The following is a 27804-nucleotide window of genomic DNA, read 5'->3' as shown; positions in this document are numbered from 1 at the left end:
AACAAAAGTGTGTATAGTCAAGGCGATGGTTTTCCCAGTTGCAATGTATGGCTGTGAAAGTTGGACCATACGGAAGGCTGAGCGCCAAAGAATGGAGGCCTTTGAACTCTGGTGCTGGAGAAGACTCCTGCGAGTCCCTTGGACTGCAAGGCGATCCAACCGGTCGGTCCTAGAGGAGATCAACCCTGACTGCTCTTTCGAAGGCCAGATCCTGAAGAGGAAACTCAAATCCTTTGGCCACCTAAGGAGAAGGAAGGACTCCCTGGAGAAGAGCCTAATGCTGGGAAAGATGGAGGGCAAAAGAAGAAGGGGACGGCAGAGAACGAGGGGGCTGGATGGAGTCACTGAAGCAGTCGGCGTGAGCTTCAAGGGACTCCAGAGGATGGTAGAGGACAGGAAGAGCTGGAGGAACGTTGTCAATGGGGTCGCAATGGGTCGGACACGACTTCGCAACTAACAACAGCAACAAACAAAATTGCCGATTGGAAACATCTTATGCACTTTTTGCAGAAACAGAAAACAAAAATGAACTTAAGAAGTTAAGGTTTAATGATTAGACAAGATAGATGGTAAACAAGAGGAGTGTTAGGTTGTTAACCACAGAGTAAGAGTATTTGTTTATTGAATAGCCTGAAGGCCTTTTCAAACAAAACAGAAAAAAAAGGGAAAAAGACAAAACAGTTACAGAAATAACAGTCTAAAAAAATATATGATATATGACATTAAAATTTTACAATATCAGATTTCAATAGCTAAGTTGCCAAGACTAGATAACCCAAATAAGATAGCTCCTCTCTAACTCAGCTCATCTTTCTTACAATCAATGAAATTCTTTTCGATATAACTGGCTCGTATTGCTGTCATCCTTTTAAGATAGCGAGTGATAGCCCTTACCAGGGGAGGAGAGTCTGCCTTCAACAGAAATGATAATTTATGCCTTATATTCCAGTGGGGAAATTTATTTATAATTGGAGACAGATAAGAGGTAAATGTATAATTGTACCTATAAAGAAGATCGAAAGTTACTTCTTTGGGCTTTTGTTCTTCCTTTTCTATTTTTTCTTTCCTTTCTTGCAATTCTAGTTTTCTCTCCGATTTTGATTTTTTTTAGTTTGCATTCCTTTTTATCTTCCTTATTAAAATGAATCTTGAATAAAATCGATAACACACCCAAGACACAAATAGCCAGAGTTGCACTATGAGGGAGATGGCATCATTTCTAGATGTGGTATAATTTATAATAAATAAAATAAATGCATACACAGCAGAAAAACAGGTCCATGTTAGGATTGCAAGACTTTCTATACCGCAAGCAAAATGTGCTTAAGAATGCTTCATTAACGTTTCCTGGGTTCACGCAACCTACTACGATAATAAAAAAAGGTTTGAAAAGCACAGGAGCCGAGATCAGATTTTGCCAAAAACCAGAATGTGGTTTAACAGCTTTGGGCTTCTGAGCTGTACAAACAGGTTGGTCCACAACCTTCTAAAGTTCATTAAGCATGATTTTAAGATCGCTCACCATATAGAACAGAATAACAGAGTCGGAAGGGACCTTGGAGGTCTTCTAGTCCAACCCCCTGCTTAGGCAGGAAGCCCTACACCACTTCAGACAAACGGTTATCCAACCTCTTCCTAAAAACTTCCAGTGTTGGAGCATTCACAACTTCTGGAGGCAGGTTGTTCCACTGGTTAATTGTTCTCACTGTCAGGAAGTTTCTCCTTAGTTCTAAAGTTGCTTCTCTCCTTGATGAGTTTCCACCCATTGCTTCTTGTCCTGCCTTCAGGTGCTTTGGAGAATAGCTTGACTCCCTCTTCTTTGGGGCAGCCCGAGATATTGGAACACTGCTATCATGTCTCCCATAGACATGATATATTCCCATAGACATACCCAATTCCAGCAACCGTTCTTCATATATTTTAGCCTCCACTCCCCTAATCATCTTTGTTGCTCTTCTCTGCACTCTTTTTAGAATCTCAACATTTTTTTTTAACATCGTGGCGACCAAAACTGAATGCAGTATTCCACGTGTGGCCTTACCAAGGCATTATAAAGTGGTATATCTTCGTTTTATTTTTTTATTGTATAAAATACAAAAAAAAGAAAAGAAAATAGGAAATTAAGTGAGGGAAAGGAAACGGGGAAAGGGTGTGTGTGAGATACAAGGGGCAAGAGAAAAAGAAAGAAAAGAGGGCATTGACTTCCAACTCTTCCTAGCACAGTACAAGATAAATACACTTCAACAGGTTTTTTTAGTTTTTAATTGTTTTTAATTGTTTAGTTTTAATTTGTTAATGGGTTTTAATTCGCATTGTTTTAATTCGGGCCAAAGTATATAATTCTTTTAATTAATTTTAAATTTTGTATTGTTATGTATTTTAGTTCTGGCTGTGCACCGCCCTGAGTCCACTAGGAGAAGGGCGGTATATAAATTGAATAAATAAATAAATAAATAAATAAATAAATAAATAAATAAATAAATAAATAAATAAATAAATAAATAAACTTTTTGCTTTTACACATTAATATATAACTGAGCCTTGGTGGCGCAGCAGACTAAAGTGCTGTTAAATAGCACCAGCTGCCTGCAATTACTGCAAGTTCAAATCTCACCAGGCTCAAGGTTGACTCAGCCTTCCATCCTTTCGAGGTAGGTAAAATGAGGACCCAGATTGTGGGGGCAATATAAGCTGACTTTGTATAAAAAAGAACACCGCTTAGGGGGGCACGAAAGCCCTACTAAGCAGGTATATACAAAAGTATGAAGGCTATTGCTTAACGCATTGTAAACCGCCCTGAGTCTCCGGAGAAGGGCGGCATATAAATCAAACCAATAAATAAATAAATAAATAAATAAATAAATAAATAAATAAATAGCCATTTCTAGAACAACCAAATCTTTCTAATCAACAAAACCAAAATCGAATACTTTTATTTAAAGAGGAAAATATGTTCTTAATTTGGATATCATTTCTGGAATTTGTGGCAGTGAAGAAAAAAGAAAAAAAATGAAACGCTCACCATATCTTCAAACTAACGTTTGGTTCTGGAAGCTGGTTCTAAATGGAAGCTTCCAAAATTAAAGGGTTGAAGTCTAACGAAAAGAAGGACCAAAGGTGACAAGAATAGCAGCCATCCAGTATTTGAGGGGCTCTCATTGAGAAGAGGGGGGAATCAACCTATTCTCCAAAGCATCTGAAGGCAGGACAAGAAGCAACCGATGGGAAGTTTATCATGGAGTGGAAGCAACCTGGAATTAAGAAGGAATTTCCTGACAGTGAGAACAACTCATCAGTGGAACCTCTTGTTTTCAGAAGCTGTGGGTGCTCCAACACTGGAAGTTTTTTAAAGAAGAGTTTGGACAACCATTTGTCTGAAATGGTGAACCTATGCCACGCGTGTCAGAAGTGGCAGGCAGAGCCCTCTCTGCAGGCACGCAAGCCGTCACCCAGCCAGCTGATTTTCGGGATTTGCAGGGGGTCGGGTGCATGCAGGAGATGCGTGTGCATGCAGGGGGGGGTTGCATGCACATGCGGGAAAGGGCGGGGGTCACACTCCCATGTGCAGGGAGGTGGGGGGAACGTGGCGTCCCACCCCCACGGTCCATTTTTGGGCCCACGCGGCCCGTTTTGGATCCCAAGTTAAGTGCAGGACCCACGTAGAGCCTGGGGAGGGTGAAAAACAGGCTTCCCAGAAGTCTGGAAATGAGCGCATCTCTGGCCTCTGGAAGGCATGCGCGCGGGGGGGAGGGGTGTTCATGCATTCATGCACGGGGGTGTGCGCATTCCATTATGGCTGCCGGCACACACACACGCTGCCACGCACGAGCACCTTTGGCACACGAAGAGAAAAAGGTTAGCCATCACTGGTATAGGGTTTTCTGCCTGAGCAGGGGGTTGGACTAGAAGAGCTCTAAAGGTCCCTTCCAACTCTGCTACATTCTATTATTCTTTTATTCATCCTTAGGAGGAGACCAGGTTTTGGTCTAACCAGCTGCCTCGGTTGAAATCGGGAGTACTTTTATTTACAGAAAAGTAACAGTCGATCGATGGTTTTTAATCTTCATGGCCCCCGTCACCGGCTGTGGCTGTTCTGGGCCCATAAAAATCATATTTTCTGGAGAATGAAAGAGCCTCCCACTCTCCATTTAATGCTTCAGTGAGAACAGTAAATGGGAAATGCTCCGGGCCTCCGGGGCATATCGTCAGGCGGGTAAACACTATATGTCAACAACCGTTGCAGATGAAAGCCGAACGAAGAGAGTGAAGCAACACACTGTCCTTCATTTTACAAGAACAGGTTCTTTCACACACACGTAAAACGTCTTTCACAATCCTACAAGCGTCAACACTCCCCTCAAAAATCTGCTTTTGGAGCATGACGAGGTGTTCTTTCAGGAATAACCGAGTCATGGCCGACGGTGCCTCTTCGGAGCAAGGGTTTCCATTTATTTATTTTTATTTTATTTATATGCCGCCCTTCTCCGGAGACTCAGGGCGGCTTACAATGCGTTAAGCAATAGCCTTCATACTTTTGTATATTTATACAAAGTCAGCTTATTGCCCTCACAAACTGGGTCCTCATTTTACCTACCTTAGAAAGGATGGAAGGCTGAGTCAACCTTGAGCCTGGTAAGATTCGAACCTGCAGAAATTGCAGGCAGCTGTGTTAATTACAGGGTGCATTAAACCACTGTACTACCAAAGCTCCATCCGCCCGAGAGGGAAATGCTTCGTAAAGATAAAGGTTCCCCTCGCACATATGTGCTAGTCGTTCCTGACTCTAGGGGGCGGTGCTCATCTCCGTTTCAAACCCGAAGAGCCAGCGCTGTCCGAAGACGTCTCCATGGTCATGTGGCCGGCAGGACTCAACGTCAAAGGCGCACGGAACGCTGTTCCCTTCCCACCAAAGGTGGTCCCTATTTTTCTACTTGCATTTTTTACGTGCTTTCGAACTGCTAGGTTGGCAGAAGCTGGGACAAAGTGCGTATAGTCAAGGCGATGGTTTTCCCAGTTGCAATGTATGGCTGTGAAAGTGGGACCATAAGGAAGGCTGAGCGCCGAAGAATGGAGGCCTTTGAACTCTGGTGCTGGAGAAGACTCCTGCGAGTCCCTTGGACTGCAAGACGATCCATCCGGTCAGTCCTAGAGGAGATCACCCTGACTGCTCTTCAGAAGGCCAGATCCTGAAGAGGAAACTCAAATACTTTGGCCACCTAATGAGAAGGAAGGACTCCCTGGAGAAGAGCCTAATGCTGGGAATGATGGAGGGCAAAAGAAGAAGAAGGGGATGGCAGAGAACGAGGTGACCGGATGGAGTCACTGAAGCAGTCGGCGTGAGCTTCAAGAGGACTCCAGAGGATGGTAGAGGACAGGAAGGCCTGGAGGAACGTTGTCCATGGGGTCGCGATGGGTCGGACACGACTTCGCAACTAACAACAACAACAACATGATGCTTGGAGGTGGCTTCTCAGCCTTCCAATTATATCTAGGGAAGATTTGATGGAATCCAAGGATTCGGGGGATGCAAAACTGATTTGTCGTCGAGCGACAGTTCCTCCTGTTTTTAAGGCCCTGAAAAACCACCCTCCTTTTTAACATGCACAGCACAAGACCTGTCAGTGGGAGGAAAAATGAAGTGCCCTTGTAACATCAGCCAGCTGTCAGCATGAGGTTCCCAGAGAGCAAGTGCACTGGAGGAGAACAACTCACAGCGAGATCTTCAGGCATGGAAAGAATAACGTACCAGCCACAGAATCCGGAGGGAGCAAAATGGCCGATTCCCGAGACAACGAATAACAGAATAACAGAGTTGGAAGGGATCTTGGAGGTCTTCTAGCCCAACCCTCTGCTGGATAACCGTTTCAGACAAATGGTTGTCTAGTTCCTTCTTAAAAGCCTCCAGTGATGGAGCACCCACAATTAATTTAATTTAATTTACCGAATTTCTATGCCACCCACAACTTCCAAATGGAAGCCGTTCCCACTGATTAACTCCTCTCACTGTCAGGAAATGTTTCCTTATTCTAGGTTTGGTTCTTTCCTTGCTTAGTTTCCAATCATTGTTTCTTGTCTTGCTCCTCCTCCTCTCTGCCAACCCCATTCTCTCCTACCGCTGATGATGTTAACTAGCTGGGTCGTGAAATGTCTGCAAGAAAACAACCAAGCTCGGAGAGTGCCAAGGATCCCACAGACCTTGGTTTTTCCAGGGAATACTTACCGTGGACAAGTCAACTCTGGTTTGACTGAATTGATCTACTTTTCTGGGCTTGCAAAACCCCAGAAAACTATAAAATAACGAGACGGATTAGCTTGCAAAAAAACTCCACTCCACTCAGTCTAAGGGCCAGGAAAATAAATTGCACCACGTATTTTGAAGTACCAAGAAGCCTTTGTTCTGGAAGAAATCACTCTAAGAGGATTGATGACTCTGTGCTACCAAAACAGCTGCTTATTAAAGATGCCGTACAAACTCCATTTCTTTAATGCAATTAAGATCAGGGGAAGATGCTAACCAAGGCTTGTTCTGGAAATGTACTCTTTTTTTTTCCTTTTTTTTTTTTTTTTTGTTATTTGCTATCTGCCAAAAACAAAGTCTTCATTCATAACATTCCTATCCAAACAAACTTGCAAGATAGTTTTTGCTACAGGCAAGATGGAAGTAACCGCATCAGTCAGCACAGGAGCAACAACAGGCAATACCGGAACAACCGCAAGGAACAACAGGCGTGGCTGACTGTTGGATCGATTTTGCTAGATTCTAAGGTCCAACAAAAGTGCGTATAGTCAAGGCGATGGTTTTCCCAGTTGCAATGGATGGCTGTGAAAGTTGGACCATAAGGAAGGCTGAGTGCCAAAGAATGGAGGCCTTTGAACTCTGGTGCTGGAGAAGACTCCTGCGAGTCCCTTGGACTGCAAGGCGATCCAACTGGTCGGCCCTAGAGGAGACCAACCCTGACTGCTCTTTAGAGGGCCAGATCCTGAAGATGAAACTTAAATTCTTTGGCCACCTAATGAGAAGGAAGGACTCCCTGGAGAAGAGCCTCATGCTGGGAACGATGGAGGGCAAAAGAAGAAGGGGACGATAGAAAAGGAGGTGGCTGGATGGAGTCACTGAAGCAGTCGGCGTGAGCTTCAATGGACTCCAGAGGATGGTAGAGGACAGGAAGTCTTGGAGGAATGTTATCCATGGGGTCGCAATGGGTCGGACATGACTTTCCAACTAACAACAACAATAGATAGAAGATAGATAGATGATAGATAGATAGATAGATAGATAGATAGATAGATAGATAGATAGATAGATCCAAGCGAGTCCTGCGAGTCCCTTGGACGGCAAGGCGATCCAACCGGTCAGTCCTGGAGGAGATCAACCCTGGCTGATCTTTAGAAGGCCAGATCCTGAAGAGGAAACTCTTCCACCTAATGAGAAGGAAGGACTCCCTGGAGAAGAGCCTAATGCTCTTGAACGATGGAGGGCAAAAGAAGAAGAAGGGGACGGCAGAGAACGAGGTGGCTGGATGGAGTCACCGAAGCAGTCGGTGTGAGCTTCAATGGACTCCGGAGGATGATAGAAGCCAGGAAGTCTTGGAGGAATATTATCCATGGGGTCGCAATGGGTCAGACACAACTTCACAACTAACAACAAAAAGGTCCAGTGCCACAGAATCCTGAATTCTTTCCGAAAAACCAAAAAGTAAGAACACGGGGATTCGAAATGGATTCCTTCCTTGCTAACACGGCCATAAACCGAGCCAAACTTGATTCGTGGGACCACCAAACCCAACGTGTTGCCTTGCTCTTCCAGACTGAGCTGGTGAAAAAATCCAACCGATAGCTACGTAAAACTAAACAAGCCATTCCTTGTGTGTGTGTGTGTGTGTGTGTGTGTGTGTGTGTGTGTGTGCATGGGTTTGTTTGCATCGCAGTTCAAGTTGCAGTCCTCAACTTATGACCATCGAATTGGGACCAGAATTTCCTCCTTTGTCCAGCAAGGCCGTCCCTAAAAGAGACACGCCCAATTTTTAGAAGCTTGTTGCCACCATCATTAAGCGAAATCAGTGCCGTCATTAAGCGGATCGCAAAGTCGTTAAGCCACTCTGGTTTCTCCCATGGATTTTGATCGTCGGAACTTGCCGGGAAGCCGCAAACGGCAATCACGTGACCTTAAGACACTGCAACAGTCATAAGTGTGAGGATTGCATGCCAGCCACTTTTTTTTTTTTTTTAGCGTCGTTGTAACTTTCAATGGTCACTAAATGAACGGTTGAAAGTCGAGGATTACCTGCACGGAAGCAGCTCTGGGATAACACTGATTTTATCCTACTTTCTGTAAGGTCAAGGATTTGAACCCTGGGCTTTTGGGCTCACAGGAGCAAATCCAAACCTCCGGCCATCACACACACCCCAAATTAATTTACTGACAAATGCACAAATGCGGTGGCTCAGTGGCTAAGATGCTGAGCTTAACGATCGAAAGGTTGGCCGTTCAGCGGTTCGAATCCCTAGTGCCGCGTAACGGAGCAAGCTCCCGTGACTTGTCCCAGCTTCTGCCAACCTAGCAGTTCGAAAGCTAGGGGATGAAAGTGGGGGGGGGGGGAATCTTATGTCATCCCATTCCAATGGTTGTCCAATCTCTTCTTGAAAGCCTCCAGTTTTGGAGCATTTACAACTTCTGGTGGCAAGTTGTTCCACTGGTTAATTGTTCTAACTGTCAGGAAGTTTCTCCTTAGTTCTAAGTTGCTTCTCTCCTTGAGGAGTTTCCACCCATTGCTTCTTGTCCTGCCTTCAGGTGCTTTGGAGAAGAGCTTGACTCCCTCTTCTTTGGGGCAGCCCCTGAGATATTGGAAGACTGCTATCATGTCACCCCTAGTCCTTCTCTTCATTAAACTAGACATACCCAGTTCCTGCAAGCGTTCTTTGTATGTTTTAGCCTCCAGCCCCCTCATCCTCTTTGTTGTTCTTCTCTGCACTCTTTCTAGAGTCCCCACATTTTTTTAAAAAAAAGTCTTTGTGACTTTAATCCACTGTGATCAAAGACCAGCCTCTGCTTTCCAACACCCCATCTTTGATATGGCACTATTATTAATCGCTCCATCACTTGCCAGTGAATTTAAAGGAGCCGCCGGAGAAGCAGCATCAAAACAACCTTCCCCCCCCCCGCCACCCCTAGTGACGACAAACCCCAGGGACTAGGAACTTGGGCCTCTTCGTTAACAAGCCAATGATCTCCGACCACAAAAAGGAGGGTTGATGCCAGCTCGCCAATCCCAAAGCGGCAGCCGCAAAGCAGCCGATGGCGAGAGAGAGAGAGAGAGAGAGAGAGAAAAAAGGGGTGGTGGAAGGGCGGAGTTGTTTGAATCGCCTGCCTCTTTTTTTTTTTTTTGTGCAGCTTACTACTGGTTGCAAAACGAAGGAGAAAGAGGGGGGGGGAAGAGATAGATAGATAGAAAGAAGGAAGGAAGGAAAAGAAAGAAAGAAAGAAATAAGGAAGGAAGGGAAAGAGAAAGACAGATAGATAGATAGATAGATAGAAAAAAGAAAGAAAGAAAGAAAGAAAGAAAGGAGGGAGGGAGGAAGGAAGGGAAAGAAAGAAATAAGGAAGGAAGGAAGGAAAGCAATAAGGAAGGGAGGAAGGAAGGGAAAGAAAGAAAGAAGGAAGGAAGGAAAAGAAAGAAAGAAATAAGGAAGGAAGGGAAAGAGAAAGATAGATAGATAGATAGATAGAAAAAAGAAAGAAAGAAAGAAAGAAAGGAGGGAGGGAGGGAGGAAGGAAGGAAGGGAAAGAAAGAAAGAAGGAAAGAAAGCAATAAGGAAGGGAGGAAGGAAGGGAAAGAAAGAAAGCAAGAAAGAAGGAAGAGAAAGAAAGAAGGGAAAGAGAAAGATAGATAGAAAGAAAGAAAGAAAGGAGGGAGGGAGGGAGGAAGGAAAAGAAAGAAAGAAAGGAAGGAAAGAAATAAGGAAGGAAGGAAGGGAGGGAAGGAGGAAGGAAGGGAAAGAAAGAAAGAAGGAAGGAAGGAAAAGAAAGAAAGAAAGAAGGAAGGAAGGGAAGGAGGGAGGGAAAGAGAAAAAAGAAAGAAAGGAGGGAGGGAGGGAGGGAGGAAGGGAAAGAAAGAAAGAAAGAAAGAAAGAAAGAAAGAAAGAAAGAAAGAAAGAAAGAAAGAAAGAAAGAGAGTTTCCACGCGTGTTTTGCTTTTCTGGCGTTGTTGCAACCAGAAAAGTTCCACCCCGGTGCACGAAGGGGGGTGGGGGGGGGGAGAGCAGCAGCCAAGCAGCCCCGCCCATGCATGCATGCACCTTTGCATGCATCTACGCTTGCATGAATGCGTGCATGCATCCCTTGGGAGGGAGGTGGGGGGTGTTTCCAAAGCCAGCCGGGCCAAAGGCGCAATGCCCAATCCTCACCTGCCAGGATCGCCTTGCCCGGGTGCGTCAGCTTGACTTTGCCGGCCGGGGCTGCGGCAGCCAGGCAGCGGGGTCTGGCGAAGGGGCTGACGAAGCCCGCGGCCGGTGGGGTGGAAGACATCGCGGGCGCGGGTGGAGGAGGAAGGAGGAAGAGGCGGCTGGTGCCAAGCAAGCGGCCCCGCGGCTCGGATAGACTCCTCCGGGAGGCGTGATCGCCAGCCAGCCCCTCTCGGCCGGCCGCCGCCCCCTTCCTTCCTTCCTTCCCTCCCTCCCACCCATCCACGCCCACGGGCAGGCGGGGCAACCAGGCGTCACGGCTCAGCCGGCCTTGGAAGGTGGAGCCGGCTGGAGCGTGCACGGGAGTGGAGGGCTTGCGTCCACACGACCTCCGCTTTGCACGCAAGGGAAAGCTGGCGTGGCGTGGAAGCCAGCCTGTTCCTGGCTGCGTGGAGCGGAGTGGGCGCCATTTCTCCCCCAACCCCATTGGCAGCGTGCACGGGAGTGGAGGGGTTGCATTCACACGACCTCCGCTTTGCACGCAAGGGAAAGCTGGCGTGGCGTGGAGACCAGCTTGTTCCTCGCTGCGTGGAGAGGAATGGGCGCCGCTCCTTAGCCCCTGGGAAGCATGCACGGGAGTGGAGGGGTTGCATCCACACGACCACTCCTAGCTTTGCACGCAGGGGAAAGCTGGTGGCGTGGAGATCAGCTTGTTCCTCACTGCGTGGAGAGGAGTGGGCGCCGCCCCTTAGCCCCTGGGAAGCATGCACGGGAGTGGAGGGGTTGCATTCACACGACCTCCGCTTTGCACGAAGAAGGGGAAAGCTGGTAACGGGGAGGCCAGCCCATTCCTGGTTGCGTGGGGGGGGAGGGGCGCCACCCCCGAGCCCCTGGGAAGCATGCACGGGAGTGGAGGGGTTGCATTCACACGCCCCCCCCCCCCCCAGCTTTGCAAGGAGGGGAAAGGCTGTGAGCTTGTCGATCATAAAGATCGGTGATTCGAATCCCCAGGATAGGTCTCCTGGGTGAGCAGGGGGTTGGACTAGATGACCTCCAAGATCCCTTCCAACTCTGTTACTGTTACTTCCTGGCTGGCTCCCACCCCCTGGGAAGCGTGCATGGGAGTGGAGGGGTTGCGTCCACACGACACCCCCCCCCAGCTTTGCAAGGAGGGGAAAGGCTGTGAGCTTGTCGATCATAAAGATCGGTGATTCGAATCCCCAGGATAGGTCTCCTGGGTGAGCAGGGGGTTGGACTAGATGACCTCCAAGATCCCTTCCAACTGTTACTGTTACTTCCTGGCTGGCTCCCACCCCCTGGGAAGCGTGCACAAGAGTGGAGGGGTTGCATTCACACGATCCCCCCCCCCAGCTTTGCAAGGAGGGGAAAGGCTGTGAGCTTGTCGATCATAAAGATCGGTGATTCGAATCCCCAGGATAGGTCTCCTGGGTGAGCAGGGGGTTGGACTAGATGACCTCCAAGATCCCTTCCAACTCTGTTACTGTTACTTCCTGGCTGGCTCCCACCCCCTGGGAAGCGTGCACAAGAGTGGAGGGGTTGCATTCACACGACCCCCCCCCCAGCTTTGCAAGGAGGGGAAAGCCTGTTACCTTGTCGATCAGAAAGGTTGGTGATTCGAATCCCCAGGATAGGTCTCCTGGGTGAGCAGGGGGTTGGACTAGATGACCTCCAAGATCCCTTCCAACTCTGTTACTGTTACTTCCTGGCTGGCTCCCACCCCCTGGGAAGCGTGCATGGGAGTGGAGGGGTTGCATTCACACGACCCCCCCCCAGCTTTGCAAGGAGGGGAAAGGCTGTGAGCTTGTCGATCATAAAGATCGGTGATTCGAATCCCCAGGATAGGTCTCCTGGGTGAGCAGGGGGTTGGACTAGATGACCTCCAAGATCCCTTCCAACTCTGTTACTGTTACTTCCTGGCTGGCTCCCACCCCCTGGGAAGCGTGCACGGGAGTGGAGGGGTTGCATTCACACGACCCCCCCCCCCCAGCTTTGCAAGGAGGGGAAAGCTGGTGGCGTGGAGGCCAGCCTGTTCCTGGCTGCGTGGAGTGGGCGCTGCCCCCCAACCCCTGGGAAGCCTGCATGGGGTCGGAGTGGTTACATTCACACGAGCCCCCACCCCCCCACGCTTTGCATGGAGGGGAAAGTTGGTGGCCAGCCTGCTCCCCGCTTTGTGTGGGTTTTCTCGTGCCTCCTTACGCGGGGAAGGTCTCTGCCAGGCACTTCCTGTGCAACCCCGACTTCCAAATGGAGTTATTTGGGGATGGGGTCGTCTCAACCCGAGGTCTTCCTACAAGAGGTTCAAAGGAAGTCCCGTGTAGGTGCAAGGAAGGAGGGGTGGGTTGCTCTCTGCTTCCGCCTCTTTGCAAGGCGAGTGTACCTGTGCACGAGACAGGTACATCCCCTAGTGGTGACCAAGGGGATTTCAGGGGCTGAGGTTTTAAGGGCGTGCGGCCCTCTAGTGGTCCCTAAGAGAACGTCACCTGGGACTTCCCCAGTCACCTGAGAGGTTTACCTGTTCCCTGTTCGCCAGGGGTGACCCGAAGACTAGATCTGCTAGGAAAGGTGGTGGACTCAGGTACAGGTGTTCCTCGACTTACGACCGCAGTTGAGCCCAGAATTGATATTGCTAAGTGAGAAATTGGCCAAGTGCTCCTTTTTACGACTTCTCTTGCCAAAGTTTGTGAAGTGAATCGCTGCAGTTGTTAAATGAGTAACATGTATTTATTATGATGGTCGCAGTCTCCCGGGGGGCCATCTCATCACTTTTTGTGACCTGTCAATCAAAGCCAGATTGACTAGCAAGAAAGATCCTAAAATGGGGGCAAAAAACTCATTTAGCTATCTTGCTTAGCAATAGAAATTTTGGGTTTGTGGCAGGAAATCAAGAATTATCTGAAGAAAGGGAGAGAAGAGTTTCTAAAGAGGTGAACTTTCTTTTAAACCTCGCATTGTTCGATTTTTCACGGGCGTCGACGGCTTGGTCTACTCCATGGACCATCTTCCGGGGTTTTTTTTGCTGTGCCCCCAACGGAATGGAGTACGCGATGTCGGCTCGCGGGCTGGCACGGAAGTCTTCTCGGCTCCAGAACCAATGTGTGAATTGCAACCAAACAGCTCGCTTGCAGCTGGAAGCTTGAAACAAAGACTGCATTTCAAGCTTGGTTCTGTGCCATATTGGCGCAATTTAAGGACAACCTGTCCTTTAAAAAAAAAAAAACACACACACACACCCCAAAAAACCAAGAGGTTGCGGGAAAAGAAATACAATTACATCTAGCTATCTTTCTCGTTTCTTGGCAAAGTTGCAGAAGCCGTTTTTCATGGCTTTTTCCTTGGGTTGAGAAGACTGGCCCAAGGTCGGCCAGTTGGCTTTGTGCCGAAGGCCGGACTAGAACTCACGATCTCCTGGTTTTTAGCTTCGTGTCTTAAATCATTAAACTGGCGCTAACACTAGAGCGAAAAAAAATTAGCCTGAGTAGAATCGGAAAGAAAACGATTCCGTCAGCTTCGGCTCTGTTCGCATACCGAGCCGTTTTTTAAAAAACAAGAGTTGGAAGGGAGCTTGGAGGTCTTGGATTCGAATGACGTGCTAATATCTGCAACCCGCAGACCCCCAAAACTGGGTGCAATGTCTCAGCTCTGCCACCAAGACAGATTTTCAGAATTTTCCTATGTTTAAAAAGCAAGCTCTTATACCCATGATGGCGAACCTATGGCACGCGAGCCGTCGCCCTGGATCAGCTCCACCGCGCATGTGTATGCGCCTCCTGCAGGCCAGCTGATTTGGGGGTCTCTGCCGCGCATGTGGGAGACGCATGCCCGTGCCACTCCTCCCCTCCCAGGAGTCTCCACGCGGCCCGTTTTGGATGCCAGTACAGGGCTCGCGTGGAGACTCTGGGAGGGCGAAAAATGGGCCTACAGGAAGTCCAGAAATGGGCCATTTCCGGCCTCCAGAGGGCCGGGGGAGGCTGTTTTCGAAACGGGCAGTTTCTGGGCTCAGGAGGCTTCACGAAGGCCTGCTAGGCCAAGAACTGTGAAGCAGTGAATGCTATTGCCCTTCCTTTTCTCCTTCCTTCCCTCCCTCCCACCCAGTGGTTAGAATGCAGTACTGCAGGCAACTTCTGCTGACTGCTGATTGCCTGCAATTTGGCAGTTCGAATCTCACCAGGCTCAAGGCTGACTCAGCCTTCCATCCTTCCGAGGTGGGTAAAACGAGGACCCAGATTGTTGTTGGGGGGGCAATAGGCGGACTCCGTAAGCCGCTTAGAGAGGGCTGTAAAGCGATATATAAGTCTATGTGCTATTCTATTCTGTTCTCATGGTGGCGCAGTGATTAGAATGCAGTACTGCAAGCTAACTCTGCCCACACACCAGGAGTTCGATCATGAGCGGCTCAAGGTTGACTCAGCCTTCCATCCTTCCAAGGTGGGTAAAATGAGAAGACCCAGATTGTTGGGGGAAACAGGCTGACTCTGTAAACCGCTTAGAGAGGGCTGGAAAGCACTGTGAAGCGGTATATAAGTCTTAAGTGCTATTGCTATCTATCTATCTATCTATCTATCTATCAAATCAGCCTTCCATCCTTCCAAGGTGGGTAAAACGAGGAGATCCAGATTGTTGGGGGCAATAGGCTGACTCTGTAAACTGCTTAGAGAGGGCTGGAAAGCACTGTAAAGTGGTATATAAGTCTTAAGTGCTATTGCAATCTATCTATCTATCTATCTATCTATCTATCTATCTATCTATCTATCTATCTATCTATCTAATCAGCCTTCCATCCTTCCGAGGTGGGTAAAATGAGGACCCAGATTGTTGGGGGCAAGAGGCTGACTCTGTAAACCGCTTAGAGAGGGCCGTAAAGCACTGTAAAGTGGTATATAAGTCTTAAGTGCTATTGCAATCTATCTATCTATCTATCTGTCTGTCTATCTATCTGTCTATCTATCTGTCTGTCTATCTATCTTTCTATCTATGTATCTATCTTTCTATCTATCTATCTATCTTTCTATCTATCTTTCTATCTTTCTATCTATCTTTCTATCTATCTTATCTATCTATCTATCTATCTATCTAATCAGCCTCCCATTCTTCCGAGGTGGGTAAAAGAGTCAGCAATAGGCTGACTCTGTAAACTGCTTAGAGAGGGCTGGAAAGCACTGTAAAGTGGTATATAAGTCTTAAGTGCTATTGCAATCTATCTATCTATCTATCTATCTATCTATCTATCTATCTATCTATCTAATCAGCCTCCCATTCTTCCGAGGTGGGTAAAACGAGGACCCAGATTGTTGGGGGCAAGAGGCTGACTCTGTAAACCGCTTAGAGAGGGCCGTAAAGCACTATGAAGCGGTATATAAGTCTTAAGTGCTATTGCCAAGCGCGATCTTCACGGGCTGCCAGATCCTCTTGATCCCTTGCGGTCCCCACCATTGCGAACCACACAGCGACACCGGTTTGGTTTATGTTTATAATTAAACTTCCATAATAGTCATGATTAGCACAAGATCCATAGCCATAAACTTATACATGGTTATCTAGGTTGTTTGTTGTTGCTGCTGCTGTTGTTGTTTTTAAGTACATAAAACGTTAACGATATACGTTCTCTGAAGAAGTGGCACCAAAAGTGTAGCAGGATTCGGTCGCCGTTGTCTTATCGGGAGGGGGGGGGAGGAGAATGCAAGAACGCAGGTGGCTTCATCGGACAGAATTCTGGCAAAGCCGAGAAAAATAATAATAATAATAACAATAACAATAATAAAAAAATTTGACATACTGGGGGTCAGTTCAGGATGCCCGGCAGGCTTCAAATAACAACCAGAAGAGATGCTTTCAGGATGGAGATAACGAATAAGCAAAATCTTACGCTTTTGCTACGATTCTTTACCGTCGGTGTGATCCTAGAATCTAGGTGTTTTTTCCAATATTTACGGCTCCCCCGGGAATAGAGATACGCCGAAGTTGGCTTGCAAACCTTGGTCGCTGCCATTGGTGTTTTTTTTTAATTTTGTCCTTTTAAATACCAGTAACCTCCTTTGTGGTGCTCGCCCTGCATTACTACGGGAAAAAAACATCGGGGGAATCACCTGCGCCGAGATAGGATCCGATTTATTCTCCAATCAAGGGTTTCCAAAAATACTCCAAGAAGCAATTCCTCCCCCACCCCACCCCTTTTTTTTCTCTTTCAATCTCGGTGGCTTTCTATCAAATCTACAACTTTTCCCATTCTACATACTTAAATTCCTTTGTTTTTTTTTTTTTTGGACCGGGCTTTACAAACATACAGGAGGAAAGGAGGAAGAAGAGGAGTGTTTACATATGATTTTAAAAACACGTCGCTCCCACCAGGAAATCACCAAAGCTAATTCCACCTTATTCGCCCGACTGCAGCGTTTGTGAAGAGTACCTTCGTAAGCATTAACCACTGGAGGCCGTCCAGAAACAACTGGATTAGCAACAAACAAACAAAAAAACCGGATTCTGCAGATGAATTTAAAAATAAAAAAAAGCAACAGCAGTCCTTTTTGTCATTTCTTGGGACATCATCTCCCCAGCTTCCACCCTCCCAACTCTGGCCTGAAGAAGTTATTGCTGTCTTAATGGAGCAGAGATGCCACCTACGATATGGAGAGACCTTTTGGGTGGCCGGTGCCAAAAATAAAACGAGCAGGGGGGGAGGAGGGCAGGGCAGCCGCCTCGTGGAAATTTGAAATGGAACAGGACTTTAGCAATAAATAACAGCGTCCTTTACAGGTCTCTGAGCCACGGAGGGCGCAGGAAGTCGGTCGAGCCAATGGAGAAGGATGTCTGGCGCCTTCTGGGACAAAAAAAAAAAAAGGAAGGAAGGAAGGAAGATGGGACGGAAAGAGAAGAAGAGGTGACCGGTGAAAAAAGATCGGTCGCAGTGCAAGTTACATGTTGAATCCGTAAACCGGCGGCTGGCCGAATCCTGGTGGTGTTGGGTACGCGTAAGGAAAGTTGGCCTGGGGAGGAACGGCGTTGGGGCCGGCCGTCAGCATCAGTTGCTGGCCTGTAAGGAGGCAGAGAAGGTTGGTTAGGAAACGAAAAGCCAAGTCTCACCTGGACAGACCTTTTGTGCATTTGGCGGCCTGGAGGCTAAAATGTATGGTTGAATGGCGGAGGGAGCTAGGTAGGTTCTAGATGAGGGGTGTCAAACTTGATTTCATTGAGGGCCACATCAGGGTTGTGCTTGACCTTGGGGGGCCACGGGAGAGTCATGGTGTGACCAGGATGGGAGTGGCCAGCTCGACGTCACTCATCGAGGCTCTATTTTCGGTCACGTTGGCCCTCCTGGGCTCCGTTTTCGACCACTACGGCTGTTGTGGCCCCGCCCTCTGAGCCTATCCCATCGGAGGAAGAAAGCTCCGAACATGAGGAAGAGGAGTCAGCCAGGCCTCCCACTCCAGGCCCCTTCCCTCTGGCACTGTCTCAGGTGCCGGCCGAGGGAGAGGAGATTAGCCGGGAGACAGGTGTCTCGGATGAGAGTGAAGGAGAGACGTCATTCCTGGATGCACGCCAACGAAGGCGTGATAAACGATGGCAGCAGTTAAGGAGGCGTGCTAGGGATTAGAACTGAGTCACTGGACCACACCCCAGAGACTATATAATAGAGGGTGGTGGCCAGTGATCCCTGTGACGAACAAAAACAAACCCTGGATAGTCACTAGAACACGGCTGAAGCTGCCGAGAGGAATATTGTTTTTGTTGGACTCTTGTACGCTGAGTATATTATCTTTCTGTTTCTGTGGCAATAAAAGCACTTGGCAGACCGTGTGTATATCGCTGCCAAGTTGGAGATAAAGACCTGGGTGCGTGCCAAGTGCTTCCTTAACCCTCGGCTGGCTGTGTTTGTGTGTGTGTGTGGACGGGGACAGATCAACGGCCTTCCCAAGCTCCGTTTCGGCTGTGATGGCCTCCTGCAGCCCTCTGCCAGCGAAAATGGAGCTCAGGGGGGCTGGCCGTGGCCTCCCCAAGTTCCCTTTTCGCTGACAGCCCCACCGCGGGGCTGGTCCTTCGCTGTTTCCAAGGTGGGCCCGTGGGCCAGATCTAAGCACCCCCGGCCCCTGAGTTTGACACCCCTAGACTAGATTATCGAAGAGAAGGACTGGGGTTGGGGTGGGAGGACATTCGTCGCCGTCTTCTCAGATTTGAGGGGCTGTCACAGAAAAGAGAGGATTGATCTAGTCTCCAAAGAAGTGTTTGGATGAGAAGCCAAAAGGTTTTTCCCAAGGAGAAACAAAAAGGGCCAAGAAAGTCCCAGTTGCCTTTTGGAAAAGTATCATTGGGACAAACCGACAGGAGGGCATCAGTAATGGAGCAGATGGAAGGAACAACTATAGATGTGTTGGCGAACCTATGGAAGGTGTGCTGGAAGCGGCATGCAGAAAAATCCCATGTGGGACACGCGGCCTCGCTGGCTTCTCTTCCGTGTTCCTGTGCACACATGCGCACTGAGTCAGCTGGCCTTCATGCGCGTGGGAGCGCTGAAACCCGGAAGAGCAGCGTTCTGTCGCGCATGCGCACTACGGCACCCAAACTTCTGGGTTTACGTGGCGTGCATGCACAACAGTCAGCTGTTCATCGGGCGTGCCTCTGCGCCGGAAACCGGAAGTTTGAGTGCCATTGGGCGCATGCACGATGGAATGCTGCTCTTATGATTTTTGGTGCTCCTGCGTGCGCGAAGTCCAGTGAGACTGCGCGGTCCAGGCGGGATGGTTTTGCGTGCCATTCCCGGCACGCAGGTCGGCATGCAGTGACGTAAAAGATTAGCCTTCACTGAACTATAGAGTAGCCTGAGGAAACTTCTCTGACGTTGCAGTGCCTCCTTCTCTTCAGTTGGCACCGTAAGCAAGAAGGGTTTGACTTTGGGTATCTAAGGTGACGGAACTCTAGATTACTGTATTTTTCGGAGTATAAGACGTACCTTTTCCCCCCCCAAAAAGAGGGTGAAAATCTGGGTGCGTCTTATACTCCGAATGTAGCCCCGCCTGGCTTCTCAAACGGAGGTTTCAGAGGCTGAAAAAAGCCTCAAAAACGAAGCTTCAGAAAAAAAGCCTCCAAACAGAGCTTCAGAGGCTTTTTTTCTGAAGCTCTGTTTCGGAGGCTTTTTTAGAGGCAGGAAAAAGTTTTTTCTGAAACAGAGTTTCAGAAGTTTCAGAGGCAGAAAAAAAAAAAACAGAAAAAAAAAAGCAAGGCACAGAGCTCACAACCAAGGAACCTGTTGCTAAAATTCACCTCTGGAGACAGCTGATTGGGGGGTATTCCGGAGGCCGATCCACCTGCCAATCAGCTTTTTTCTTATTTTTCTCCCCAAAAACTAAGGTGCGTCTTATACTCCGAAAAATACGGTAAGGGAATCTTTTAATATTAAGGTACGATATAGAACATCTGCGGGAAGAAGGCTGGAACAAACTGCAGTTAGATCTGTTAGTTCTTCGTCCCCCAGCCTAAGCGGAGAATTAATTTTGCCACACGTCAAACACACATGGGGGGGAAGGGGGTTAACGGTACACATGCCTCATGCACGGAATTCCCCCTGTGTAAACGCCATGCCCGCAGGCAGACTGACCTCGCCATCTGCAGCTTCCTTTAATGGAGACCTAAGAAGGCAATTGTCAGTAAAATCTACCTTCTGCCAAATGATCTCGGCGAGGTTTTAGGTGGGTTGAGAAACACGGTTTCATGTCCTCAAGCAAAAAACTCCACCGACCTCCCCTGCCCTCCCGCCCCCAGATTTCATTCCCCAACTTCTTACTCCTTAATCTTCTTAATCTGTATCAGCTATCCATCAGCTCTCGCTCTCTCTCAGCTATCATCCATCCATCCATCCATCCATCCATCCATCCATCCATCCATCCATCTGACTATCCTTACAAGCTGGTTCTTTGACAGAAAAAGATTAGGTGGACAGAGGATGAGGGCCTAGGAAGTGGCTCAAAAAAACCTCTCAAGGTTGTAAACCCTGAGAAATGTTATAAGTCAGAAGTGTATCAATGGCTGTGTCTTAAAACCTTAGAGAGAAAACATAAACCAAGCTAGCTAAATTTCTTCTAGAATTACTAATTCATAATACCACGTAGAGGAATTAGGAGAAAGGAGCGGAAGAATTTAAGATTTTAAAAAGTCATCTAAATTAACGAAAGACCCAGGAAACAAACAAACATATATATATTCCACTTACCAAATACTATAGGAGTAGGTTCTGCTACTTGCTCCTCGTCTTTCCTTAGACTTTCCGAAGCATCAAGTTTATCCACCTAAATTGTAAAAGGAAAACAGGATACGTTCAGGAGAGACCCTGAGGCAGGCCTGAGTTTGGTGGCCACCCTTAACCTTACCTTTCCCCAGGTTAAGTTCCAAACTCTTAAGGCAGATTTCATTTCAGGTTGCCAACTGCTTCTGTTTTAGAGGTCTGTGGGATGGGAGAACCTGGTGGACGCGTTGCCTGTTTGGAAGCCAACTGCTAAGGGGTGGAATTTGCTCAGGATCTTGACCGAGGTGCGAGCAAGGATGGGATAAGTCAAGTGGGCAGGATGAACCAGAGAGGGCTGCGGATAGGATTCGCTTTCAAAGCTTTCGGTGGGTCCCAAGGGATGAACCGCAGAGGGAAAATTTGGGGGGCGCGGAGGCTCTGGGAGGGCGAGAAACGGGCCTCCCTAAAGTTCCAGAAGTCCGAAAACGGACCCATTTCTTGACTCCGGAGCCTGGGGGAAGCTGTTTTCACCTTCCCGGAGACTTGAGAAGAGCCTCTGGAGCTTGGGAGGGCAAAAAACGGCCTATCGGAAGTACAGGAAGTCCGGAAATGGATTAGTTTCCAGCCTCCAGAGGGCCCCTGGAGCCCAGGGGAGGCCGTTTTCGCCCTCCTGGAGGCTCAAGGAAAGCCTCCGGAGCCTGGGGAGGGCGAAAACACTCACCCACCCCCCGCCGTGGTGCAGGAGGCCGAATAGGTGACACCCCCATGGCCACGCCCACCCAGCAACTGGGCAGAGAACCGGTTGCTAAAAATTTTTCAATCCCACCCCTGGGTGGGTGTTCTCGCCAAATGGCAGCTGGGCAAATTAAAACCTGCTCTTACCAATCTACGTCATGCATGTGGCTGACCACAAACCACTCATTTATTAACAGGTAAACTCTTGAGCCCTTTCTAATGGGAAGAGCTAAGAATTGAGGAGGCAGGAGAAGAGGCAGAGTGAAGTGAGCCATTAGCCTAGAATCGTTACGTTCTCACAAACGGTCTAAAAGCGCAACCTCTCTTTGAATTCCACTGGCCCTTCTCGGCCACCAATTTAGGGCGGGCATTCTCACGGTATGGCCAAAAGCGTTCAGGCTTTGTTAATAGGGAAGAATGTCTTTCGGGAACTAGCTGTTAGGTAGAGGTTTGGGTGATGGAAGTTAAAGCAACTTGCAGTAAAAGGAGGGGAGGTTTATCGCTAAGTTCCGTGTACTAAATTAGTTCTTATTTTAAAAACCGGACTTATGGTGCATGCGGTTTCTCAAAGACTAAAGGCTTAGTAGACACTTAACCACTTGCAAAAATCCAACCAGACTTTCAACCTGGAAAGGACCACAATGGACACTTTGGAGTACGGTGTATCTTATTATTTATTTAGTGAACAGATTTGGGGGGAAGGGAGGGCTATACAGATAGTTCTTGACTGTTGTTTCATTTAGTGACCGTTTGAAGTTACAACAGCACTGGAAAAAGTGGAAACTTATAACACGTGAGACCCTTGGTCACGTGATTTACATTCGGGATGCTTGATAACTGATTCATATTTATGACAGTTGCAGTGTCCCCGGGGTCATGCGATCACCTTTCGTGGCCGTCTGACGAACAAAATCAATGGGGGAAAGCCAGATTCACTTAACGACTTAACTAACGTAACAACAGAGATTGACTTAGAACTGTGGCAAGGAAGGTCATAAAATGGGTCAAAACTCACTCAACAACGTTTTTGTTGCAACAAAAATGGTGGTCATAAGTCAAGGACTATCTGTATTCATTTTTGATACTTTCCACAGAATAAATAGCTGTTTTTTTTTGTTTTGTTTTTTGTTTCTAATAGCCAGAAGTACTTTAGGTAGATCTATAATTCCAGGATCAGGAAAGCTGACCGCTGGATTAATAATCCTTCAAGAATGATCCAATCTATCAAATATATATTGAACATATATTATACTGCTAAACACTTTTGGTAGTCTTCAGTGAAAACTAGATGTACTTAAAAGTAAAGGTTCCCCTCGCACGTATGTGCTAGTCGTTCCCGACTTTAGGGGGCGGTGCTCATCTCCGTTTCAAAGCCGAAGAGCCAGCGCTGTCCGAAGACGTCTCCGTGGTCATGTCGCTGGCATGACTCAAAGCCAAAGGTGCACGGAACGCTGTTCCCTTCCCACCAAAGGTGGTCCCTATTTTTCTACTTGCATTTTTTACCTGCTTTCGAATGGCTAGGTTGGCAGAAGCTGGGACAAGTCAATATTTGGGTTTTTCTTCCCAATGAAGCAGATGAAGTCCGGCTGGATTTTTCCAAGTTCTTTATGAAGTGATATTTACTATATGATATTAGTTTAGATGAAGCTAAATTATTCTGCTTTTCGGTGCAAGCTACAGCGAGACGGCTGGATCTTTTAAGATCTACTTTTTAAGGACACCGATTAAAAACAACAACACAAGTGCATAAAACTAGAGAGACCGTCACCTTATTAAACAGACCATCAACCTGTAAAGGAAATTAAAGAGGGGAGTATTTAAAATCCAAAAAAAAAAAAAAAAAGGTCACAAAATCAAGTTTAAGACAAACGCAAAAGAAAAGGCAACATTGGGGTAGAAACAGAAGAATGCCACAGAATTAGGAAGGAGAAGTAGTAAGAGGGACACGATATGTGAAGCTCTAAAAAACCTTTGTTTTACTCAAATGTTTAATGTTGGTTTATAGACATAATAATAATAATAATAATAATAATAATAATAATAATAATAATAAATAGCAGTCAACGGTATTTGTGATGCATTTTTAAATGTTTAGTTGACCGAGTTTTATGTTTAATAAATAAATAATAATAATAATGATAATCTTAATAATAATAAACTTGGTTGATACCTAGGATGCACTTGGTTGATACCTAGGACGCTGGCAGCAACCCATATCAACCATTAGCACCAGTCAATTATATTTGTGATACATTTTTAAATGTTCAGTTGACTGAGTTTTATGTTTAATGAATAAAGTAATAATAATAATAATAATAATAATAATAATAATAATAATAATAATAATAATAATAAGTGATTCACTTAACAACGGTGCCAAGATAGATAGTAAAAAATGGAACAAAGCTCTCTTAGCAACCGTCTCGCTTAGCAAACAGAAATCTTGGGCTCCATTGTGGTCGTAAGTTGTATTTCTAGGCCACAGAGCTTCTTGATTTTATCTTTTTATCTTTTTAAAATAAACCCAACAGGTCCTAGCTCCAAGCAACTAATGCAGGCAGCCTACTTGCTGTTGAAATCGCACCTGCCAGGCTGAGACCAATGTTTAATTACAGGCATTAAGCAATCCATGTCTCCAAAGAGGGATCAGCAATCAACAGCTTTAATTAAGCAAACGAGGCATCGGTGCTGGTGGTCCCCAAGCACTCAAGATGTCTTAAAAGTCATCCAGCAAGTTTTTGACAAGTTTTTTTATCTATCTGTCTGTCTGTCTTTCTCTCTATATATATTTATATCTATCTATTATCTCTATATATCTATCTATCTATATCTATTTATTTATTATCTAGCGATATCTGTCTTTCTCTCTCTAAATATTTATATCTATCTATATTTATCTATCAACCTATCTTATATCTATGTTTCTCTATTTATATCTATCTCTATATTTATATCTCTCTATATATATCTATCTCTATATCTAGCTATTTATATTTTATATCTATTTATATGTCTCTCTTTCTCTATATCTATTATATCTATATTTATATCTATGTTTATCTATATCTATCTATTATCTATAGCTATCTATCATATCTATCTTTATATATATTTATATCTATCTATATTTATCTACTGTTATCTGTCTGTCTTATATCTATCTGTATGTCTCTCTTTCTCTCTCTATATATATATCTATATATACATCTATCTATCGTTATCTATCGCTATCTATCTTATATCTATGTCTCTCTTTCTCTCTATATATCTATATTTATATCTATCTATATCTATCGTTATCTGTCTATTTATCTATCTATATATATGTCTCTCTTTCTCTAAATATAGTTATATCTATCTATCATCTCTCTCTCTCTCTCTCTCTCTCTCTATATATATATATATATATATATATATATATATTATCTATCTCTCTATATATCTATATTTATCTATCTCTCTATATATCTGTCTGTCTGTCTCTCTCTCGTTATCTATCTATCTGTCCATCTATCTAGGTCTATCTATGTCTGTCTATGTCCATCCATCCATCCATCCATTTTTGGGGAAGCCTTTCATTTGGAGCAAGGCAAGACCCCTCTTTGCAGAGAAAGCTGTACTTACTTTGGTAAGGTACTCCCTCATCACCTGAATGAAGTAAGGCATCGCAAAGTCCATAATGTTGTGTCGCCATGCCAACTCCAGGACCACATCCGGATGCAGCAAGTCGTAAGACGTGAAGAGAGAAGCTGCAAAACACTCTTTCTTGTCTTCCTCCAGGAACCACTGAAGGAGCTTCTCAGCCAGCTCGGCGTCTTTGGACTCGGCCGCGTATTGCATGGCATCCTAAGGAAAAGCGACGTTTGTCACTTAAAATAGCCATTCGTTATTTTTATTGTAAAAAGGTATATACATACTTTTCTATTTATTTATCTTGTCACGTTTATGTGGTGTAATATTGGAGGGGGTGACCCTTGAAGAGCTGTATGCAACAAAATTTCATTTTAATGTATGCCAATTAGTGTATATTCAAAGTGACAATAAAGTTATTCTGTTCTGTTCTGTTCAATTTCTATTCTATTTCTATTCTCCTTCCTTCCTTCTTTCTTTGTTCTGTTCTGTTCTGTTCTATTCTCCTTCCTGTTCTATTCTGTTCTCCTTCCTGTTCTGTCCTCCTGTTCTGTTCTGTCCTGCTCTATTCTCTTGTTGTGTTGTTCTCTTGTTCTGTCCTCCTGTTCTGTTCTGGTCTCCGGTTTTGTCCTCCTGTTCTGTTCTCCTTCCTGTTCTGTTCTCCTGTTTTGTCCTCCTGTTCTGTTCTCCTGTTTTGTCCTCCTGTTCTGTTCTCTCCTGTCCTCTGTCCTGTCCTGTCCTGTCCTGTCCTGTCCTGTCCTATCCTCCTATCCTCCTATCCTATCCTATCCTATCCTATCCTATCCTATCCTATCCTATCCTATCCTATCCTATCCTATCCTATCCTATCCTATCCTTCTCTACTCTACTCTACTCTACTCTACTCTACTCTACTCTACTCTACTCTACTCTACTCTACTCTACTCTACTCTATTTTCTATTCTCACTGCCCATTGGTACATGCAGCGAAAGAAACTTCTGGGACCTTATTTTACCAAGAGTGTAACTTTACTGATAGATCCATATAGGCATAATAAAAAAGTAAAGCCAGTCCTGCTTTTTGGCACGAAAAGATGCAAAGTTAAAATCCCCCCTTTTCCCCGCTGGGCCACCCACTGTCCAGGATCCACCAATCCAGAGCAATCTTTTCTGCTTTGGGAAACAGTCTCCTCAGTTCAGAAGGCTCTCATCGTTCGGCCTTGAGAGGTCGAGATTCTCCCAGGCCACCGACGGTACACATACATTCCTCAGTTCCCTCCTAGCCACCCATACAGTCCAATCATTCCTCCTCCCCTCCCTGATTTCTTGCTGTCCAGCTGAGTCAGGTCTTGGCCATAACTAATGTTGATAGAAGAGAGGATCCTACCTAGGAGTTATAACAGTCCTCGATTTACGACGGGCTCGTTTAGTGACCGTTCAGAGTTACCTCAGTAAACGGTACTACTTTTACGAGACCCAGGAATCAAAAAGGAGCCTTGATAGTACAGTGGTTTAATGCACCCTGTTATTAACACAGCTGCCTGCAATTTACTGCTGGTTCGAATCTCTCCAAGGCTCAAGGTTGACTCAGCCTTCCATCCTTTCTAAGGGAGGTGAAATGAGGACCCAGTTTGTGGGGGCAATAAGCTGACTTTGTATAAATATACAAAAGTATGAAGGCTATTGCTTAATGCATTGTAAGCCGCCCTGAGTCTCCGGAGAAGGGTGGCATATAAATCAAATTAAAAAAAAAAAAAAAAAACCCGGACCACACGCACCCTTCCGCGCCCATTTTGCAAAACAAAAAAAAAAGAAAAAAAGATGAATAACTGACCTTATAAAGCCGATCTTTCTTGCAAAGTTCCACGCTCTGCTTCCACCGGTTATTGCCTTTGTACAAATAAGCGGCGATGCGTCGGAACTCAATTAATTTGTGCTTTTCGAGACGCTGAGCCAAGGTGATGTTATCGAAGTTATCGTAGGCATCGATAGACGCTCGCAGGCCCTGTTAGGAGACAGAAAAGGACCAGGCAGGAGTTAGAGACTTTGCTGAAAAGAGGGCCTGTGGGGTGTTTTTTTTTAAATTATTATTATTAAATTTGTATGCCACCTGATTCCCAAAACCTCTGCCCCCTCTTCCAATTAAAAACATTTACAGACAGTCCTTGACTTACAACGGTTTGTTTAGTGACCGTTCCAAGTTGCAACGGCATGGGAAAAAAGTGACTTAGGACCGTTTTTCACTCTTACGACCGTGGCGGCATCCCCGAGGTCACCTGATCAAAATTCAGAATCTTGGCAACCGACTCGTATTTATGACGGGGAGGGGGGGTTGTCACGTGGTCCCCTTTTGCGGCCTTCTGACGAGCAAAGTCGGGGGGGGGGAAACCAGATTCACTTCACAACCGTGTTACTAACTTAACCACTGCAGTGATTCGTTTAACGACGGCAGCAAGAAAAGTCGTAACGTAGGGCAAAAATGACCCCCCCAAAATGCCGCACTTAGCCACAGAAATTTGGGGTTCAGTTGTGCTCGTTAAGATGAGGATTACCTGCACACACCCACAAACACACCATCAAAAGATGCACGCTTTACAAAGGAACTAGATGAATTTGTAGAAGAACGGGTGACCAATGGCTTTTGGTCTGGATGGCAATGTGGCATCTCCTGAATTACAGACCACGATCTGTACAGATCTCAAAACTCGGGTCTACACCAGGGGTCCTCAAACTTTTTAAACAGGGGACCAATTCACGGTCCCTCAGACTGTTTGGGGGGGGCGGACCGGCTGAGGGGGGGGGCATGGCTAGGTGGTCATGTGGCTGGG

The 27804-nt window shown here is 46.3% G+C and overlaps 2 protein-coding genes across 4 annotated transcripts in view; both read right to left on the bottom strand.

Moving 5' to 3' along the window:
• Positions 1 to 10557, bottom strand: part of SLC25A1 (solute carrier family 25 member 1) — a 36410-nt gene extending 25853 nt beyond the window's left edge. The window contains exon 1 of the mRNA XM_070950269.1: positions 10405 to 10557. Coding sequence (XP_070806370.1) covers positions 10405 to 10525 — 121 coding nt within the window. The 5' untranslated portion in view covers positions 10526 to 10557. The remainder of the gene's footprint in view (positions 1 to 10404) is intronic.
• Positions 10558 to 15885: 5328 nt separating this feature from the next.
• CLTCL1 (clathrin heavy chain like 1) overlaps positions 15886 to 27804 on the bottom strand; it is a 63859-nt gene continuing 51940 nt past the window's right edge. For 2 of the 3 annotated variants that reach the window (XM_070951318.1, XM_070951316.1), the window contains exons 29-33: positions 26811 to 26981; positions 24992 to 25213; positions 23136 to 23156; positions 20621 to 20696; positions 15886 to 17449 (exon numbers count right to left, since the gene is read on the bottom strand). In XM_070951318.1, the coding sequence (XP_070807419.1) occupies positions 17331 to 17449; positions 20621 to 20696; positions 23136 to 23156; positions 24992 to 25213; positions 26811 to 26981 (609 nt within the window). In that variant the 3' untranslated portion in view covers positions 15886 to 17330. Of the gene's footprint in view, positions 17450 to 20008; positions 20040 to 20620; positions 20697 to 23135; positions 23157 to 24991; positions 25214 to 26810; positions 26982 to 27804 lie in introns of all 3 variants that reach the window. The other variant, XM_070951319.1, reaches the window with a different exon arrangement.

This window comes from Pituophis catenifer, unplaced genomic scaffold (genome assembly GCF_029215685.1).
Source record: "Pituophis catenifer annectens isolate HBS135680 unplaced genomic scaffold, rPitCat1.0.hap2 SCAF_10, whole genome shotgun sequence".
Classification (NCBI taxonomy): domain Eukaryota; kingdom Metazoa; phylum Chordata; class Lepidosauria; order Squamata; family Colubridae; genus Pituophis; species Pituophis catenifer.
The sequence above is the reverse complement of the archived record's forward strand: the minus strand, read 5'-3'. Positions and strand labels throughout refer to the sequence as shown.